The 18004-nt window shown below is 37.3% G+C and overlaps 4 protein-coding genes across 6 annotated transcripts in view; 2 read left to right on the top strand and 2 right to left on the bottom strand.

The window, feature by feature from the left end:
* LOC119690639 overlaps positions 1-803 on the bottom strand; it is a 28398-nt gene extending 27595 nt beyond the window's left edge. For both annotated transcript variants that reach the window (XM_038106395.2, XM_038106396.2), the window contains exon 1: positions 585-803. The gene's annotated coding sequence lies outside the window, so the exon portion shown is untranslated. The remainder of the gene's footprint in view (positions 1-584) is intronic.
* Positions 1-18004, top strand: part of LOC119690635 (probable beta-hexosaminidase fdl) — a 74476-nt gene that overhangs the window by 51517 nt on the left and 4955 nt on the right. The window contains exon 1 of one of the 2 annotated variants that reach the window (XM_048627868.1): positions 788-930. The exons of the other annotated variant lie outside the window; for it this stretch is intronic. The gene's annotated coding sequence lies outside the window, so the exon portion shown is untranslated. Of the gene's footprint in view, positions 1-787; positions 931-18004 lie in introns of those variants that run through there. 2 annotated transcript variants of the gene reach the window in all.
* On the top strand, positions 10315-12438 carry LOC105382825. The gene is made up of 5 exons (XM_038113418.2): positions 10315-10813; positions 10928-11063; positions 11261-11443; positions 11756-11813; positions 12048-12438. Exons 1-5 carry the CDS (start codon positions 10764-10766, stop codon positions 12392-12394), a joined length of 774 nt encoding a protein of 257 aa, XP_037969346.1. The 5' UTR covers positions 10315-10763; the 3' UTR covers positions 12395-12438.
* LOC105392660 (putative nuclease HARBI1) lies at positions 12581-15887 on the bottom strand. The gene is made up of 6 exons (XM_038113531.2): positions 15448-15887; positions 15172-15343; positions 14876-15066; positions 14601-14736; positions 14132-14273; positions 12581-13975 (listed from the first exon to the last, which is right to left on the bottom strand). Exons 1-6 carry the CDS (start codon positions 15543-15545, stop codon positions 13563-13565), a joined length of 1152 nt encoding a protein of 383 aa, XP_037969459.1. The 5' UTR covers positions 15546-15887; the 3' UTR covers positions 12581-13562.

Here is an 18004-nt window from a genome sequence, read left to right as displayed (position 1 = left end):
TTATCTGCCGCCCAGCGCTGCCGGCTGTGCCGTGTGTGGAGGCGCCACGGTCTTAGATTTACAATATACGAAGAAGATGGTCACATACAAAAACAAACCAAAAAACTGTCCGCATTTTGTTCACTGTGAAACCGTTTTAAGATCAACGTAATGACAACTATTGTTGTCATTGTACCAATAAATAAAGTCACAAATCTTCTAACCGAACAATATTCACAATACGAGGGCAGTGGTAGCAGTGGGGTGTTATTTTGTCGAGAAGATTCTTTTGCACTGACACTCCATCTAGTACATATTAAAATGTCGTAGGCCACGGTCGTGCCGTGTGTGGGGCAAATTGTTTACGACCTCTAAAATGTTACGGCCTTCCAAATTATGCGGCTTTCCGCAAATGCAATTATTTTCTGCACGTTTCATTATCTGTGTTTGAGATTTAAAAATAATAAAAAACTAAATAAGTTTCCATGCAGTTGAAAACAATTAAAGTGTTTCATCTTATACCAAACCTATCTAAAATTTTATCATTAAACGAGTACTTAATTGAACTTTCAATCCAGTAAATATTCTCAAAGAATCGTACTTACGACAGTAATTTACGTTGTTTTATCATGCAACCTTTTTGTTAATGCAGCACTAACTCCATTCGATGCTGGCCAGAGACAAAAGTGCACTCACAAATTGAATTTCGAAAAAGTTGCGCTTGACAGATCGCGCCAAAAACCCGACGAAACAAAAACGGGTGCCGCGCGCAAAAGTTTCGTCGCGGTCGGTTTGAACTTGGAACGACGGTCAGTCCGGGTCGGGCGCGGCGCGCGAATGAAGGTGTGCCGCCCGCCCTAGCCCGCCCAGCCGCCGCGTCACCAGTCGACGTCACGCGGCCGCCTCCCGTCCCCTTCACTCCTTCGCACACCCGTTACAACTTTGTTTTTGGTACGTACTTACTCGTATTTGAAATGTAACATTGCGACTGCAAAATTTATTTTGTTCAGCTATCCCAGCTTAAAGTTTAGAGTTTGAATTATTGACTTATTTCATATTATTTACCAATCATAATTCTATTATTTATAGCTCATAATATCTTGAAAAAAGAATTCCAACAACTAAAAAAAGTGTTTTAAGATTGCTTGATAAGGGAATAGCCCAATACAGCACCTTTCATTGGCTGCTATAATGAGATAGATCACGCGATTTCATCGCTCTATTTATAAATGCGAAGGCTGTATCGGCCTCCTTTCGTATTGTTTACGTCCCGTTACGACGTAGGTGGCGGTATGCAACCTTCATGGGCAAGGTTACTTTCTTCTTCCGTAAAAATAGTTTGTATAGCGCCGTTAATTGATTACATCGAGAGTAATATGATTAGAGGCTTCCTTTACGTAATTGAGTACGAAAATAAGCAATCAACACGCAGTGTGGAGTGTGGGTAGGATTTTTTTAATGACAAAAAGCAATTAAATAAAGTGCTGGTTATGTCTGTTTTATTTTAAAATATTACATTTGATACTTTATGGAATTAAAAACGTCATCGTTGTTCACGTTTAAAAATAACTTTATTTTTATAGTAACTGACTCTATCGTAAATAACCTTGCGTACCTTTCTAAAATATTAAGGTATGTGAGCTCGATCTCTGGAAATTCCCCTCTCGAATCTGAAAGAGGCTGAACTCCGATACAATTTCTCACAAAAAGATACTACGCTCGCATTGTGCGGCGAAAAATCCAAACTAAACTCATTTATATAAATCATGGATGTCATCTTTCTTCCTGGACGCGTGAGGTTCTTCCGTCCCTCGTAATGACTGTTATATAACTAGTTATGCTAGTACTTGTAGCACTTTTACGGTGCTGGAGGTACATAACACCCTCGTGCGGGGAAAAAATCTCTACCACCCGTCTTTAATAGTTACAATTTTGCAAAGAATTCTAACACTCGCCTCGAAAAGCGAGTTCAAATCTGAAAATGTGCGAGTAAAATACCGCTATCTGATATGGCTGATTTACTTTAACACCAAAAACAATTAACTACATAAAACTTGTTAATGTAATGGCTATTTTCTTGTCTTGAGAATATGTTATAGGCACTTTCTGTGTCTATAACATATTCTCAAGACTCAAGGAGGAAATTCGATAGTATCTATAATAATATCATAGGTATATTGTTGGTTGGTTGGTTGTAATTGTTTTAATATCTATTTGTTATTTACTTACCTATTTCTCTCTTTCCTGTCCAGTCCCTTCGTGATGTCACTGCAAAGGCTCCAGCTGAAAACCAGCGCTATAATCCTTGGATTATAGCACATGCTGAGTCTGGAGTCCTTTTCGACACTACGCAGCAACTTGCATTTTTACTATTTGGATATTTTATGTTTAGTTTACTTGTTTTTATTTTTTATATAATTTTAAATGTACACGTTAATACTAACCTAAAACTAAATATTTTCTAAATTTTAATTACTAACAGTAGATTAGGTTTAGATTAAGTGTTTAATTGTAATGTGTGTTGATAATGTTGCTGTTTATGTGTTGAATAAATGTTTTCTATTCTATTCTATTCTATTCTATATACATTTTCAGTCATTCACTGATATTTACTATTTTACTAAAAAGTCCTGGTGGATTCGTACTCATATCGTACCTATTCATTTGATTGATTTCCATCGGTCGATAACGACGAGAAGTCAACAACTTGTGTACTTTATGATAATTTATTTAGCGTTCCATTAGAATCATTAGATCGTTTACTTTATTCTGAGTCCATTATTGGGATATACATACAAGAGTTTGATAAATTACCTGAAATTTTATATTGTTTTCTTCTATTTTACTTGAGGTTTCTTTATTAGATAGATATGTATCAAATTAAGAGGAAAGAAAGGGAATGAAAGAAAGAAAAATACGATACCTACCAATACTAAGGGTCTGTTTCACAGTGTCTGGTTAGTGGCTACCTGACGGATAAAATACATGCTGTCACTCTCTGTTATTATTTTTTAGACAGTGACAGCATGTATTTTATCCGACAGGTAGCGACTAACCAGACATTGTGAAACAGGGGCTAAGAATAGGAACGTAAGCATTACCCATCGGTATTGAAAATAATTACAGTTAAAAAAACCTAAACAATTAATATTTTATTTTTCTAAATAATCTTTTTACACCACTTTTGTAACAAAAATAAAATTGTTGTATCTACTACGGGCATAGTTTGAAGCGGGACGTATACAGCTTGTTACCATAAAAAATGCGTTATTCAAACTGAAGATTTGTCTTACACGAAGGGAGAACTTGACGGCGTAATTGCAATGTTTCAATAGACCTGCGTTTTGATTCACGTAGGGGGGCACTCTAGCTTATGAAAAACAATGTAGTAGCTTTATTAACATATAGTATGAGCAGTATGACTCAGTCAGCTACGAGTATCGTACGCCCTGAAAAAACTCAACTTATAATTTTTACTTCAATATAGACAACGTTTTTTCAATATTTAAGTGGATTCTATTACCAGCGCTCACATAATGGTCCTGCGAGCCGGATATATAGCCCCAGTTTCATCATACTGGGTTAGATCATAACAGTGGATTAGTTATTTTTTTTTATTTCAATTGATGAACTAATCCATTGTTATGATCTAACCGAGTTTGATGAAACTGGGGCTAAGCGACCTTTATGAACCACATCTCTATCTCTTTGTATTAAACGTAGCGATTGCATGAAAGCTCCTGTTCGTGCGTTTTTTTGCTAAGTTAGAGTAACCCTGTAGTCTCGCCCGGAATAAAACTCTATTATGGAACCGCTGCTCCACAAATAAAATATACGGGGGTTTTCTAAGAACAATGCTATGGAGAGATGTGTGTATGTGTAGTTGGAAAGGTGATTAGAAAATAATCTTACTAATGGTAAATGGTGCCCTTAACCCTAAGTCGAAGATGGGTTTCATAGCTACGATGATCTGAAAGTAATAATCCTTTACCACCAGAGTGCTATGCTATGTGGACCAATGGATATGATTGGTGGATATCAAATGCATCCCATGCAACGAAGCATAGTCCGCTGGGTTGGCAACTGTTTTTTAGTGGTAACTGATACGTTATTTTTAGAACAACCAATATCACGGAACAACTTCAACGGAACTTTTGGGAATATACGCTTATATTATACTAGCTGTTCCCTGCGCCCTTCGCTTCGCCTTAAAAAGTTTTCCCGTGGGAATTCCGGGATAAAAAGTAGCCTATGTTCTTTCCCAGGGTCTAGACCGTATGTATACCAAATTTCATTCAAATCCGTTCAGTAGTTTTGGCGTGAAAGAGTAACAGACAGACAGACACAGTTACTTTCGCATTTATAATATCAGTTAGGATTAGTTAGGATAACTAGGTAGGTACCACACTAATCATGAGTCTTTTTGTCAACTACACCCCAGGGGTATCCTTTTGGGGGTGCCGATGACAATTAACGGATAAGTTATTATTATTATTAAATTCTTTATAGCACAAAGTAAATTGGCACAAAGGCGAACTTAATGCTAGCAGCATTTTCTACCAGTTAACCTTTGATGATGTTGAAAAAAGTTGACTGTAGGTTATTCAATACTTGCACTTCCACCGTGTTGGGGTCACCTACACTCTTCTACAAATAAAATAGGCCGACGCGCTCGCTTGGTCGTTCGCTATTTTTGTGACTACAATGGACTTGGCCAAATAGATTTGAATTACTTACTTGATGGAGGTATTCCTGTGTTTGATTTTACAAGTGATTGTTTTTAACTTCGTACGAACATATAGGTTATAGGTACAGTGCCAATTTTAGTTGATCATTTATATTGTTATCTAAACTACCGAATATGTTTTAGTTATATACATAATTACACATATAACTAAAACACATTATATGTTTAATTATACATATGTATGTACTGAGTTATACAAATTCAAATTACTCGTTTAATAAAGATAAATAAAACTGTCTCAAAATTGAATTGCAAGAAAGTTCGATGAAAGATGATAGCTTTAAAAAATCCTCGCACCTAATGTTCTCTACATTGCAAGTTCAACTGACCCTAACGAGGCATACGAAACAAATGAAAATATTCATGATGACATTTCTCAAACATAAACAAATAGGGACATTAAATTATGCATAATGTGGAGAGCTGCATTATGTTGTGTGCCGCGGTGCATGAGGAATAATCGCTACTCTGTCATGTTTACATTAAAAATGCTATTACAAACCAGACTACTAGTACTAGGCTACTCCAGACTTTTAGTAGGATTCAGAAATAAGGCCGCCTTTTTTCATGGCATAATTTGATTAATACATAGAAAGCTTCACTGGTGTTATATTTTGTTTGTTTTCTTCTATAAGAATCTTTCTTCGGTCAATAACAAACTCAACGAAAAATACTCTAAGTTCATGACCAGTTGAAATAACTCACCACTTCACAGATGATCTTAGAGCTCGTCTATCAACTTATTAAAGTCTTTTAACCGTATTAGCTAAACTGTAGTAACCCCCTAGATGAAATGGTGAACAGTTCATACTAGATACCTTTTGCAAAGTTGCAACGTAGCTACATTAACAACTCTCATGACAAACTACATATATGTTTTACACGGTACCTAGTAGTATTTTGAGCAGTTTCTCAGACTCGATATTGTAAAACCACAGAGTCAAAACATAACACAGATGGATGATAAGACCAGCTTTTCTTTTATCTCGCAGTTCTCCCAAACTGAAATTTCGTAGAGCGTATACATATAGATAATATATGATATGTGTGCGTCCGTTTACTCTTCTTATGTTTTAAAAGAACTCATACGAAAGTAAAGCCAGCTGCGCGGTAACTTTTAGACCGTCTGGTTTAAAGACAAAAAGACAGGCGGAACCCGCAATTTTCTTGTTAACATCTGAGCAATAAAGTTTTTTGGTAGCCACTCGGGGATACTAGCCCGTCTGGTGGAACTAAGATGGTTTTTGCCCAAAAGCCTATTTTATCCTTTTGTTCTGGAGAGCTTAATTGTTTTCCAAAAGTTTGTTCTACAAAATACTTTCGGAATAGGTAATGATTTATTAGATCCCGATTGCTTTTTAAAGCTGCTCAGGTTTACCGTTTTCTTTCACTGTCAAGGCATTGAGTTAAATATCGCGACGCCATATAGGTATACATATAGATAGAAAGAGGTGTTGAAAGTTTGGCATGTGCATCTGTATCTGACTGTAATGTAGCTCTGAAACGAACATTTTTTTTATGGAGGTGACTTGATTTGACTGTTTCTTCAAAATGGATTCAGCCTTTTGTCATTTGTCCTGAGTCATCGCAGTCATTATTGAAGGTTTGATCAAACGTATGTAACTACAAATCAAACTGCCAAGCGATGGTTTGAACCCAATACTGAACGAATTTGGAATCCTTATCATCTAAATACTAGGTTTTGAAATTAAAAATGTAGTACTAATTAAGTGCTGTGAGTCTGTGACCAGTCGCTACCCGCGGTCAGTGACCCCGGGCCGTGCAGGAGAAGTTTAATAGCTTGTGGGGAAATTGTCTCTATAGGGACCATCACTATCAGACATTTGGTGAACAGTTGTTTTTACTAACTCTTTATATCAAGGATCTGTTGCAGTCCTATTTATGTTTTAACGCCCAGCCAAAAAAAAAAACATTTTATAAGATTGGCTTACTGTACACACACGCACTCACGCTTTGTACTAATGTACTCCCTTGCGGGGTAGGCAGAGGTGCATTGCTGCACCCACTTTTCGCCAGAGTGTTATGTTAGTCCCAATGTAATAGGGGGCGGGCCTATTGCCATTTTACGGGCACATCCAAGACCCGAGAACAAATATCTGTGTTTAAACAAATATCTGCCCCAGCCGGGAATCGAATCCGGGACCATCGGCTCAGTAGTCAGGGTCACTAACCACTACGCCATTCGGTCGGGGGGCTTACTGTATCTGTAGATTTTTCTGTGGAAACGCGGTTTATGTTAGGTTAGATAGATGTCGTTATTGTCCTTAGCCATTTACTATCAAATTCAGTACAGTCGTTTAACTATTGCGACATGTTTTCATAGAAAGTTACGGTACCTATGAATCCAAAAAGGTTGGAATAAGTAAAAAAATACTTTTGTCGCTACTACGATCAATATAACAAGTTATCCATCGATTTGACTATTAAATTTTAATTTATTCACACAGACAACCATTCTTTAGCCCTTACAAGATATTGAAAATAAAACTTATTCCTATACTATTAAAGGCCAGAAACCAAATATCTATCTAGATGTCTCTTACGACTTTAAATATAGGAAATCAATATAACCATCATTGGCAACAATATTTAAATACGAACGAGATGGAGTGTCAGTGCAAAAGAAATGTCTCGACAAATAACACCCCACTTCTATCACTGAGCTCTTATTGTGAATGATTTGTGTTGGACGATTCATGGCTTTATTCATTGGTACAATGCTTGTCATTAGCTTGAACATAAAACAGTTTGACAGTAAACAAAATGCGGACAGTCTTTTTGCTGCGTTTTTTGTACGTGACACACCTTGTTCATTTATTCGTTTCCTTGGCCATCTTGTTTGTTTATTGTCAATCTACGATCATCCTTACTAATATTATAAATGCGAAAGTAACTGTGTCTGTCTGTCTGTCTGTCTGTATGTTACTCTTTCACGCCAAAACTACTGAACGGATTTGAATGAAATTTGGTATACATACGGTCTAGACCCTGGGAATGAACATAGGCTACTTTTTATCCCGGAATTCCCACGGGAAAACTTTTTAAGGCGAAGCGAAGCGCGCGGGGACAGCTAGTAGGAAATAAAGCTGTAGTAAACTGTTGTTTTGAATTATGGTTTGAACTGCGTCACGTGATTATAAGTGGTTTAATAAACGTATCGGGCACCTATTGGCCCACGTGTCGAAGAAATCGAAATATAGATTTATATTCATCGATTATTTAACTAACAATGAATTTTGCTAGGATTATGCCCTAGTACTTAGTTTACATTTAAAGATAGGAAAAAAATATTGTAGATGATAATTAATTATCATTAAAGTTTAGTTAACCGGCAAAACTAGGCGGCGGCGTAGGTAATTTTTAGGGTTTTCAGTTAGTTAGATTCTATATCATTCATATAAAGGGTTTTTCAATAAGGGCGGGTAGATTTTGAAACGAAATTAAACAAGCTGCGTATGAGGTATCAACAATTTTTTTTATTTATTTAAAAGGCTCATATATGCCATTAAGTATGGAAGATGACATCATTCAAATGCCCGCCTCGGCTTCTCACAGTGGCACGGATCCGAGTGGTCCAATTTTCAATGACTTTTACGCATAGATCGACTGCCTCGGGTTCTGCTGAACACTTTGACGGACCGCCGCGATGTCCTCGGCTGATCTTGTGTTTCTTGAACGTACAGGTGTGGGTTGATCGATTAACGAACCGGTTGTTTCAAATTTGGCCACCAAACGCTGAAGAGTCGACTGTGAAGGGCCACCACGTCTACCGTAAAATGGGCGCAATGCACGCAACGTTTGCACTAACACTTATTTTGATAATAAAGTTTTATCATTTGTACGCGCTGTTCAATCGTGTAACCTGCCATGGTGATTTGGCATAAGCAACTGAATAATAAGCAAAAGATTTGACAATTGTCACCAAAACAAAATGGCCGCCACGGGCCGCCAAAATCTACCCGCGCCAATAGGGAATATGCAAGTGGTTCAAATAAAGGTCAAATATTATTTATAATAAACTTTGTTGTTTCATAACTACGACTCCATCATTATTTTTGATTATAATTTATTTTTGAGCAAGTAAATGAAGTTGAAAAGTACAAAAAAACTTCGGTAAATTCTAACTTCCGAGAAACGTCACCCATTTTCTTAGGGCGGATGTGACGTCATAATTCTTTATATATCAATCTCAGAATAATAACTTCTTTGCGTTTGCGTATAGTTAAATAAATGTCAAGTGTAAACAAAGAAATGTTAATGTCACCGAGTATTTGTGATGCTCGTTGTGATCAGATACGATGGATCACATAAAAAAATCTTCCAATACGAGTAGATCCTAGCCTCCTATAACCTCTCCACTTCTTGTTTGATATGCTTGTTTGTTTGCAAAGTTTAGGACTTTTTATATTTTTTGTTGGTAGTGTATGGGCTGCCACTAGTTGTTCTATTGTAATGAGGCGTAAACAGCCATTCGCTAGTCAACGAGCCACTCAAATATGCTCCATATTGCAACACAATAAAATTAAATTTGTATTGTAAGTATTATCACATGAACATGACACAAGTTGCTCTTTCTACTTTTAGGTTATAATGGCAGTCGTTAGTATATTTCAAAAGTTGTTATTTTTTTCTAAATTAAGTTATGGAAGAATTCTCGTAATCAGAAGAACTGTACACATTAAATTTATTACGCAGTATGAACGAGTAAACTGTGCCCAGCTGCGGAAAAGGACAGCAAAGACTATTGAAAAGTCGAGAGCCGTGTGCCCAAATATTAGGGAATATGCATATATTTTTATACTCTTATTCGATAGTTTAGATAAGGGGGTTTAGACCTTTGAGATATGCACAATGGTTCCATTCAAGAGAGCCAGGTGCAGGTTCTTACACCCCCACAGATAATAGAATAGAATGACCCACTAACCCTAGTCTCTCTTACTGAGAACCAAAGTTACAGTAAGTACTTACATACAATACAAATATTACTTTATATTCATATTGCCATAATAGCGTAATATTGTGTACAAAGGTCCTCTGGTTTGCGCGCTCCCATTTCAAAAGAGCTACTAGCAGCTAATTACGAGCTCCCATTACAAAACAGCCACTGGTCACACTTTATTACCATTACAAAACAGCCACTGATCACACTTTATACACTTCCTTTTTCGTTTGTTACCATGACAACATTGGTTTGTTGAAAATACAAAAGTACTCTGTGATTACTTGATTAGGTAAAAAATCTATGCCGACTGACGGGACTCATTATTCTGAGCCGTGAAATTAAACGATTATGACGTCACGACAGCCCGCCATCCTGACGGGAATTTCAAAGTGGTCGTGATGGTTGTAATTTTTTAACTTTCTTTAAAATACCTTAAATTACTTATTTTGGCGTTGAATTTTTTTTTACTATAATAAAGTGATGTAAAACTATCCAATAAAAGTATAAAAAAAAATTACGCATATTCCCTATTGAAAAACCCTTTATATATAGGCTATAGGTATCTTTATTTTAAGTACCGTATTGCGTCAGATTAATAATAATCATAATAATTAAGAGTTCAGTACCCGTATCATGAAAATTCGAGCTAACGTATAGAATCGAATGCGAGTGCGACTATTCGAAAGTGCTGTCAAGTTGACAATAGTCGCACTCGAATTCGATTCTATACGTTAGCTCGCTTGCGAGTATCTATCGAATGCTCGATGCGTTGGTCGATAGAAGATCCGAAAGTTCGTGTAGAAATTTGACACCCATATTTGATTAACTGTAAAACTTCGTATTTCATGAGTTTTTATCAAATATTTACTCTTATTCCACAATATTATTGTACTAAACAATTATTAAATGAAAAATAAAAAATAAATAGTAGATAAAAAAATGTACTTATTCTAATTATTTAATCGTAAAAGAAGAAAATTTTGAACGAAATGTCATACCTTTGTTTGACATTACATAAATATAACATCAAAATCATTTCATCTAAAGCAGTTGTAGATTGTGGTCCATTTTACAATGAAAACAAGTGGGACGCAATTCAATTTGATGATTGAATTTATGGAACGGTAAGTAATGTTTTTCTCAGTTATTTTCATAATATTATTATGGTTATTAATTACCTACCTAATGTGATCAAAAGTGTTGCGATTTAATAAAGAAAACTATCTCTCATTTTAAAGGAATGGGGATCTATCAAAGCCGGCCACCCACATACAGCATGGTCGGCCGTGGGTGACCAAAAAGTGGCAGGAGCTCGCTGCCCTTTTGAACGGTGACCCTTCAGGCAGCGAGAAGTCGGAGGAAAAGTGGAGGAAAGTAAGTAATTAAACATTTATTTACTTATAAATTGTTTGGGAAATTGTATGTTGCCTATGCTGTGAATCATTACTTTATTGTGCGTCATTACTTTATTAACTAACAAGGGCACTATAATCTTTTTAATAGCACTGTTTTAGCATAATAGTTTGAATGCATGGCATGGTTTTATTTTTGCATTGCTTTTTTAATTATAGGTTTGGAGCGATTTTAAAAACAGCTGCAAAAAAAAGGTGGCTCGCATTAACAAGTCCATTAATGGGACTGGTGGTGGCCCTGCTCTTACCTCCCATTTAACAGATGCGGAACAGCGGGTGGTGGCGATGGTTGGGATCCAGGCAGCCATTGGGCTTGATGTTGAAGAAGTTGGCTTTGGACAGGTTACTTAACATTTGATCTTATAGAATGCATGTTTTAGAAGAAGTAGGAAGATAGCTATTTACTTAAAGCTCAGCGTGTTTTCTAGAATTTCAGTATGGTATAAAATTTAATGCAATCCCTGACGCGGAAGGATAAAGCGCATTGCTGCATTACATTATTTTGTAACCCCCCACGCTAAAGAGGGGTGTCGTATTATGTTAAGTTTATACTTTAACTAACTCTGCCATCATGCTCGTGGGTGCAGAAATATGTACCTATATATAAAGGGTAATTGTTTAGCTTGAAATTTATTTCATATTTAAATATTACAGGTAGAAACGCACATTGACACTAAACCTCCAACAACGACTCGTGAACCTGCACTACCTGGCAAGTGAAATATGTTTGCTTTATCTTTGGATTTTGGGTTATTTCATCATCTATTCTCCTTGGGGTACACTCCCTGCACCTGGCTCACTCAAGTGGAACCTTTGTGCATATCCATATATATGTTATCCTTCACCGTAAGAGCGATGGTATACATGGTACATAATTCTGAGCTACCACCGCTCCTAATTCATCATCATTTGTCACTATTTATGAGTCATATATAATTCATTACAGATCCGGAAGATTGGAACATGCCTGGGACCAGCCAATCGCCACCACACTTTCCTGGGGAGGTTGAGTTAGAGCCACCACTAGTCCCGGAGGAGAAAGCATGGGAGCCACCAAAAAAAAAGAAAAAAAAAGAAGAAATTGCTGATTTATATATTCAATGTGAGAAGGATGCCAGAGAGCGTGAAAGGGAACGGGATGATAGATTTTATGAAATAGAGAGAGAAAGGATACGGCAGAGGGACATTGAGCTGCAGCAGAGGGACAGGGAGCTCACGCTGCAAGCTCAATGGCTCCAGTTTATGAGAGATGGGATGAGTTTGCTAGAGAGATTTTTGTATGAGAGATCATGAATGAAAGAGAATGTTCTTGTGAGGTAATAAAAGTTTTATTTAAATTTTAGTTTAATTTAATAGATAGATAGATAGATAAAGCGTTTATTTGATCCACTGTCTTACATACACAACAAATCACAATGAAAGATATACATAGTTGTACTTATAACTAAATAGTAGCTATGATAAAGACAGGTTTGTACTTAGCAAGTTAGGTTGTGTGTTGAAGTGGACCAAAAGGGTGAAGTAACTCAGCGTGGATGTTTACTGCAGGAGCAAACCGCTGATTTTCAGTTACCTCCCATTTAATTGTTCCCAGGGTGTCGAATTACTTAAATTACTTTAATACATTGACAAATCTTAAAAAGGTACCTTACCACTTAATCTAAAATTAAATACAGTATGACTTGGCCAACCTTGTATGTACATAATCGCCAATGTACTATTGGGGAATCGGCCGGTGGCCTACCTTAAAGGTTAGAACCGCTTGCAGCCTGCTGCCTGCCGCACCCACACATACACGCGCACGACTAATGACTAATGAGGTAAAAAAACCAAAAAAACACTTTTGTCAGTAAAAAAATAAGAAATATATATACAAAGGAGGCCGTTATTATTACGAGGTCCTGTCGGTAACAGCATGGCTCTATGGAAGGAGCGGGGCTGTTACGACGGGGTGCGTAAGCGATATTGATTTGACATCGGGCCAGCTTTTATTTCCCCGATAGTACTTACATTAAATTAAAGTTCAAGTGAAGTCTAGATTCAATACAATGAAGAAGAATAGGGGCAAGAAACTCCTGACGCGATTCAATGATGCTGGCAAGGTTCCTTACGATGTTTTCCTTAACTTTGAAGACGAGACTGAGACCAGTTTCTTAAAAGCTATAGCTCTCCCAAGAAGAAAAAGAATTGACTATTATTCTATTCTATTCTATTCTGAGAGGGGGCGAAGTTCCTGTACGTGGCTCTCTCGAGTGGAACCTTTGTACATATCCCCTTGTTTTCAGCTCAGCCAGCCTAGCTCCCGAGTAAACTGGAGTAGCAAGCCTGGGTGTTGCAATAGCTGAGATAGGTGCTCTGTTGGTCCAAGAATAGATAATCTTGTTTCTGTAGTAGGTGGACCAGCTAACAGAATATGTTCAACCATGTCATTTACTGACTATTAATTTTGAATAGTCTTTTTTCAACGTTGCAGACGGTTGAGCCTATCAACTAGGGTGCGACGAGAAGCCCTTCCCCGAACCAAATCCTCTGCAGACGACTCCCTTAAGCTTGAATTTGGCACTTCTTCTTGAGGGACTGTTTCTACAATCAGAGCATCAGTATCATCCTGCTCAAGAAGAGGGACCATAAAATCGATGGCGATGTTGTGTAGAACAGCACAGGCTGTAATGATTTTGGCACATTTTTCTGGTGCATAGTGCAGAGTCCTGTCCTTGTTAAGACATCGCCATCGATTTTTTAGTCTGCCAAAGGTATTCTCTATAAGCACCCTGGCTTTGCCATGTAGGTGATTATATTTAGCCTCGGGGCTGTCGTCTGCAGCATCATTGATTGGCGTCATAAGCCAAGGCCGCTGCGGATAGCCGGAATCACCTAGAAATAAAAAAGATTTACATTATTGTTAAATTAAAAAAAAACGGCTGAAAAATGCCCAATTAAAACAATACCAACATAACCACCTCTGCCGTAATCTCTTATAGGGGTTACAGGCCTCAGTGTTTATGTCTATGTGGCTAAACTTTAGTTTACCTAAGAGCCATCCTTGTTCTCCATTTCTATATAAGGTTTCCATAAAAGTAGAAACCTGGCTGTTATTCCACACAAAACAGTCATGGGTTGCACCTCCATATTTAGGGTTTATATTTATGATTCTGCAGTCACTATCACACACCTGTAAAATAAGTTAAATTCACATTAGCACCATCATTCAATCCTTACTAATATTATAAATGCGAAAGTAACTGTGTCTGTCTGTCTGTCTGTCTGTCTGTCTGTTACTCTTTCACGCCAAAACTACTGAACGGATTTGAATGAAATTTGGTATACATACGGTCTAGACCCTGGGAAAGAACATAGGCTACTTTTTATCCCGGAATTCCCACGGGAAAACTTTTTAAGGCGAAGCGAAGCGCGCGGGAACAGCTAGTTATCAATATATTAAGGAAATAAATAAGTACCTACTTCAAAAACTGTTATAAAATTGTAATTATATAATTACCACTTGAACATTCAATGAATGGAAATTCTTCCTGCAGAAAAACAAATGTTCTACAGCTTTCTTAGGCTGAAAAATATGGAAGTGCGACCCATCCACACAACCTATGACACCCGGTATTCCATATTTTGTGTAGAATCTGAAAAGTAAGTTTGCTATTAGTCTATATATAACTAATAGGATAGTTGAATGTGCATTATACCCACATTATTTCAAGAAATCATTAAAGTAACATTGGAAGTTTCACAAAAGGTGAATAGATAGAGGTAGGAACTTACTTCTGTTTTATTAAATTCCTTTCGTGAGCCGTCTTAGGAAAATGTATGTGCCTGTTCAGCATCCCTGGGCAAGTCAGTGCGTTTGTGACCTCCGTCACAATTTTACTGACTGTGCTTTGACCCAGGTACTTCCCCATTCCCACACTTCGTTGGTATGACCCAGTAGCGTAGAAATTTAAAGCACATAAAACCTGTAATTATTATGATAATTTTAGTATGGAGCTAATTAAGCATACATGTTTATATAAAACCTACAAAGCAAATTATATTATATAAACATCCTCCTGGTCTTTTACCTTATGCTCCAGGGTCATTCTAGTTGATGCTCTGAGAGGAGTTATTTCCTTCAACTCCTCACAGAGAAACCGAAATGTGTTAGTAGACAGCCGGTACCGGCGCTGAAACTCATTTTCGGACAGGGCGTTGTAGTTGAACTTGGCCCTTAGTACCGCTCTATTAGTAACTTCTCTGGAAATGAAGAAGTATTTCCTTGAGCACAATATATCAATAGATTAGGTACATTATGAAATAACGAACGAATAAAGAATGAACAAGGTAAACAAACCACTAACCTTTGATCATTATTTTCATTTCTTTGGCTTTCTTGAATTAAACGCCAAGCTAAATAACGTGATGCTGGCCCCCGGGCAACCCTTGGCGCTCGAAGCATAACGAATAATACACGAATAATAAATATAATAATGCAATAATCTTTCTCTGGGAAACTGACAGTGATAGATTTGCGGAAGTTTGACAGCAATCATTCTATAGGTCATTCTATTCGATAGGTAAAAAGTGCTTCGTGATCGCAAAAACGGCATAATTGTATGAGCGAATAAGTCACATTCGATCCTAGATTCGGCAGGACATTCTATACGACTGTCGCAGGCGTTCGGGATCTCGATTTTTTTAGTTCCAAACGTGAACACGGTGGCGCTGTTTTTTTTTCATACATTTCTATAGAATCGACTATCGAATAGAATATGCTGCGGTTTTTCGTAATACGGGTACAGAACACAGGTAAAGTTCCTAAGCTAATTTCCCCGAAACTTAGTTGTCTTCGTGCCGTGTTTTAGTTCACATTACCAACTAAGGCCCTGTTTCACAACGTCTGGTTAGTGGCTACCTGTGAGGTAAAATACATGCTGTCACTGTCTAAAAAATAATATCAGAGAGTGACAGCATGTATTTTATCTCACAGGTAACCACTAACCAGACATTGTGAAACAGGGCCTAAGTGTAGTGGCACGACTGGCTGGTACCCTCCACTACATATTGCGAAAATACGTCCCAACACTCTACTTCGGCTGCATCTGATAGTTGTTGAATACTTAAAACCCTATATCCGGGGGCATAGAAACTTGCAGTGGCATTGAAGTTCCATCCAGGTGTTGGTACCCAGGGACCGACAGTGCCACGTAGAAAGGGCTACTCTAGGTTGCCAAAATATGAAGTTTCTTGGAGAGGTCTACTCCTGCTTGACACTAACCCATATAGGCCCAGAGGGTCGTTAACGACCCACTTAAGTTTTTTGCATATTTGCACTTAGAATCTGAATCTTAAACATATCCCAAAGTAAAACAACTTGATAATAAAACTAGTTATGGGCATATATGGGCTAAGTTTCGGAGAGCTGCCATGCAATCTGTACGTTTAATGCTATGAGATAGAGTCGTGGTTGGCGCAGTTTGTGCGCTATTGGAAATTCGTTTTCGTAGTCCTTGAACATTTTATTACGGAGAAAGTGCCGCTGTTAGTTTAAATAGCCTTTACAATAAAAATTGCTAGCTACCCAAAACTCTTGTACAATGTAACCAACTAATGTTTGTTAAACAAGATAATTTGGTTGATCAAGTTGTTATTTATTGTTTATATGTACGCGCGATCCTTGTGATTCGTAATGTATTTATTATTATTATATGTATATTATCCACGGTAAAATTAGGTATCCTTCTCTGAAGTTTTAAGTAATAAGTAAATATATTATCTTTTCTCCTGTTGGGTGTTATTATTTTGTAACATGGTGGAACTTATCGCTACGTATTCACAAATGTAAATCTTTTGTTGTGCGAACGGGTGCACTTTCACATATTTAATGTTCTCCAGATATTGTTACCTGTACTTTGCTTTGCTGACAGATTTAGAGTATACTTTTTCATGTATTTTAGTTAAAAAGGTACGAAAAAAGCGGTTGTTTTTTTACAAATGTGTGTTGCTTTTGATTTTATTTGAAAAATGTTTGGACAGACTCCCGGTCAAAGCTTGTGATTTGATACCTAAAGCTGAACCTACTGGAAAAGCTAGTGACAAGTTTATTTCGCCTCCCGAGGTGTTCATAAAATGTAGGTATTTCTTTGTTCCGTTAAGTTTTACTACGAGCTGTTAAATTGATACAAAACTGTGCCACTTGTATCGACCGACATTTATAATGCAACATGTTAAGTAACGTAGCTCCTACGTAGGTGAGTACTGTGAGGGAAGCCTGCCCACTTGTTCATTATAGCTATAAAGACACGTTCAGCGAATTGCTGTATTATTCTGAAATATCGGGACAGCAGGGATTTCCCCGATGGTACTTAGCCATCACAAGATTGATCAATTTATATCTAAAATTGCACGCAACGTAGGTAGGTACAAGTCGGCGTTGCCTTAGGTTATAATTATGCCATAGGAATCCACGTAAATTTTTAGCCTTTGTTACATTCTTACAGTTCTTAATTATACATACTTACTGCTCCATAAAAACATAGCTACCATACCGTAGATCCGGTGATAACTTGATCCTTGAAAGGAGGAAAAGCCAACACACAAACTTTTACATTTATAACGAATTCGGAATCAAAGTATGTTACTGTTATCGTTATTACTTTTAGTTATTCAGAAGTCAGAACAGAGAACAACATTTAAGAACTGAAACGGGACTCTACACAATATAAACTCTTTCGGGTGGCTGATCACAATGACGTTGGTCGTCTAACTCAACAGTGTAGTGAAATGGAACAACAATTGATGCATCTATGCTCTGCTTCTCGTAGTGCTTTAGATACTCTCATGGCAGGCATGTACTTTTTTCTAGGTAGCACAAAACACCCCTCCTCGACTGACGTATCATCTATCCCTAAACGTTGG

Source organism: Plutella xylostella, chromosome 19 (genome assembly GCF_932276165.1).
Source record: "Plutella xylostella chromosome 19, ilPluXylo3.1, whole genome shotgun sequence".
Taxonomy (NCBI): domain Eukaryota; kingdom Metazoa; phylum Arthropoda; class Insecta; order Lepidoptera; family Plutellidae; genus Plutella; species Plutella xylostella.
The sequence above is the reverse complement of the archived record's forward strand: the minus strand, read 5'-3'. Positions and strand labels throughout refer to the sequence as shown.

Coding starts and splice junctions, on each gene's coding strand:
- LOC105382825 (XM_038113418.2), top strand. CDS start 10,764: ATGAAAACAAGTGGGACGCAATTCAATTTGATGATTGAATTTATGGAA. Junction 11,444..11,755: donor AAGAAGTTGGCTTTGGACAG/GTTACTTAACAT, acceptor TAAATATTACAG/GTAGAAACGCACATTGACAC. Junction 11,814..12,047: donor TCGTGAACCTGCACTACCTG/GCAAGTGAAATA, acceptor AATTCATTACAG/ATCCGGAAGATTGGAACATG.
- LOC105392660 (XM_038113531.2), bottom strand. CDS start 15,545: ATGCTTCGAGCGCCAAGGGTTGCCCGGGGGCCAGCATCACGTTATTTA. Junction 15,067..15,171: donor GAATGACCCTGGAGCATAAG/GTAAAAGACCAG, acceptor TAATAATTACAG/GTTTTATGTGCTTTAAATTT. Junction 13,976..14,131: donor AGAACAAGGATGGCTCTTAG/GTAAACTAAAGT, acceptor TTTTATTTCTAG/GTGATTCCGGCTATCCGCAG.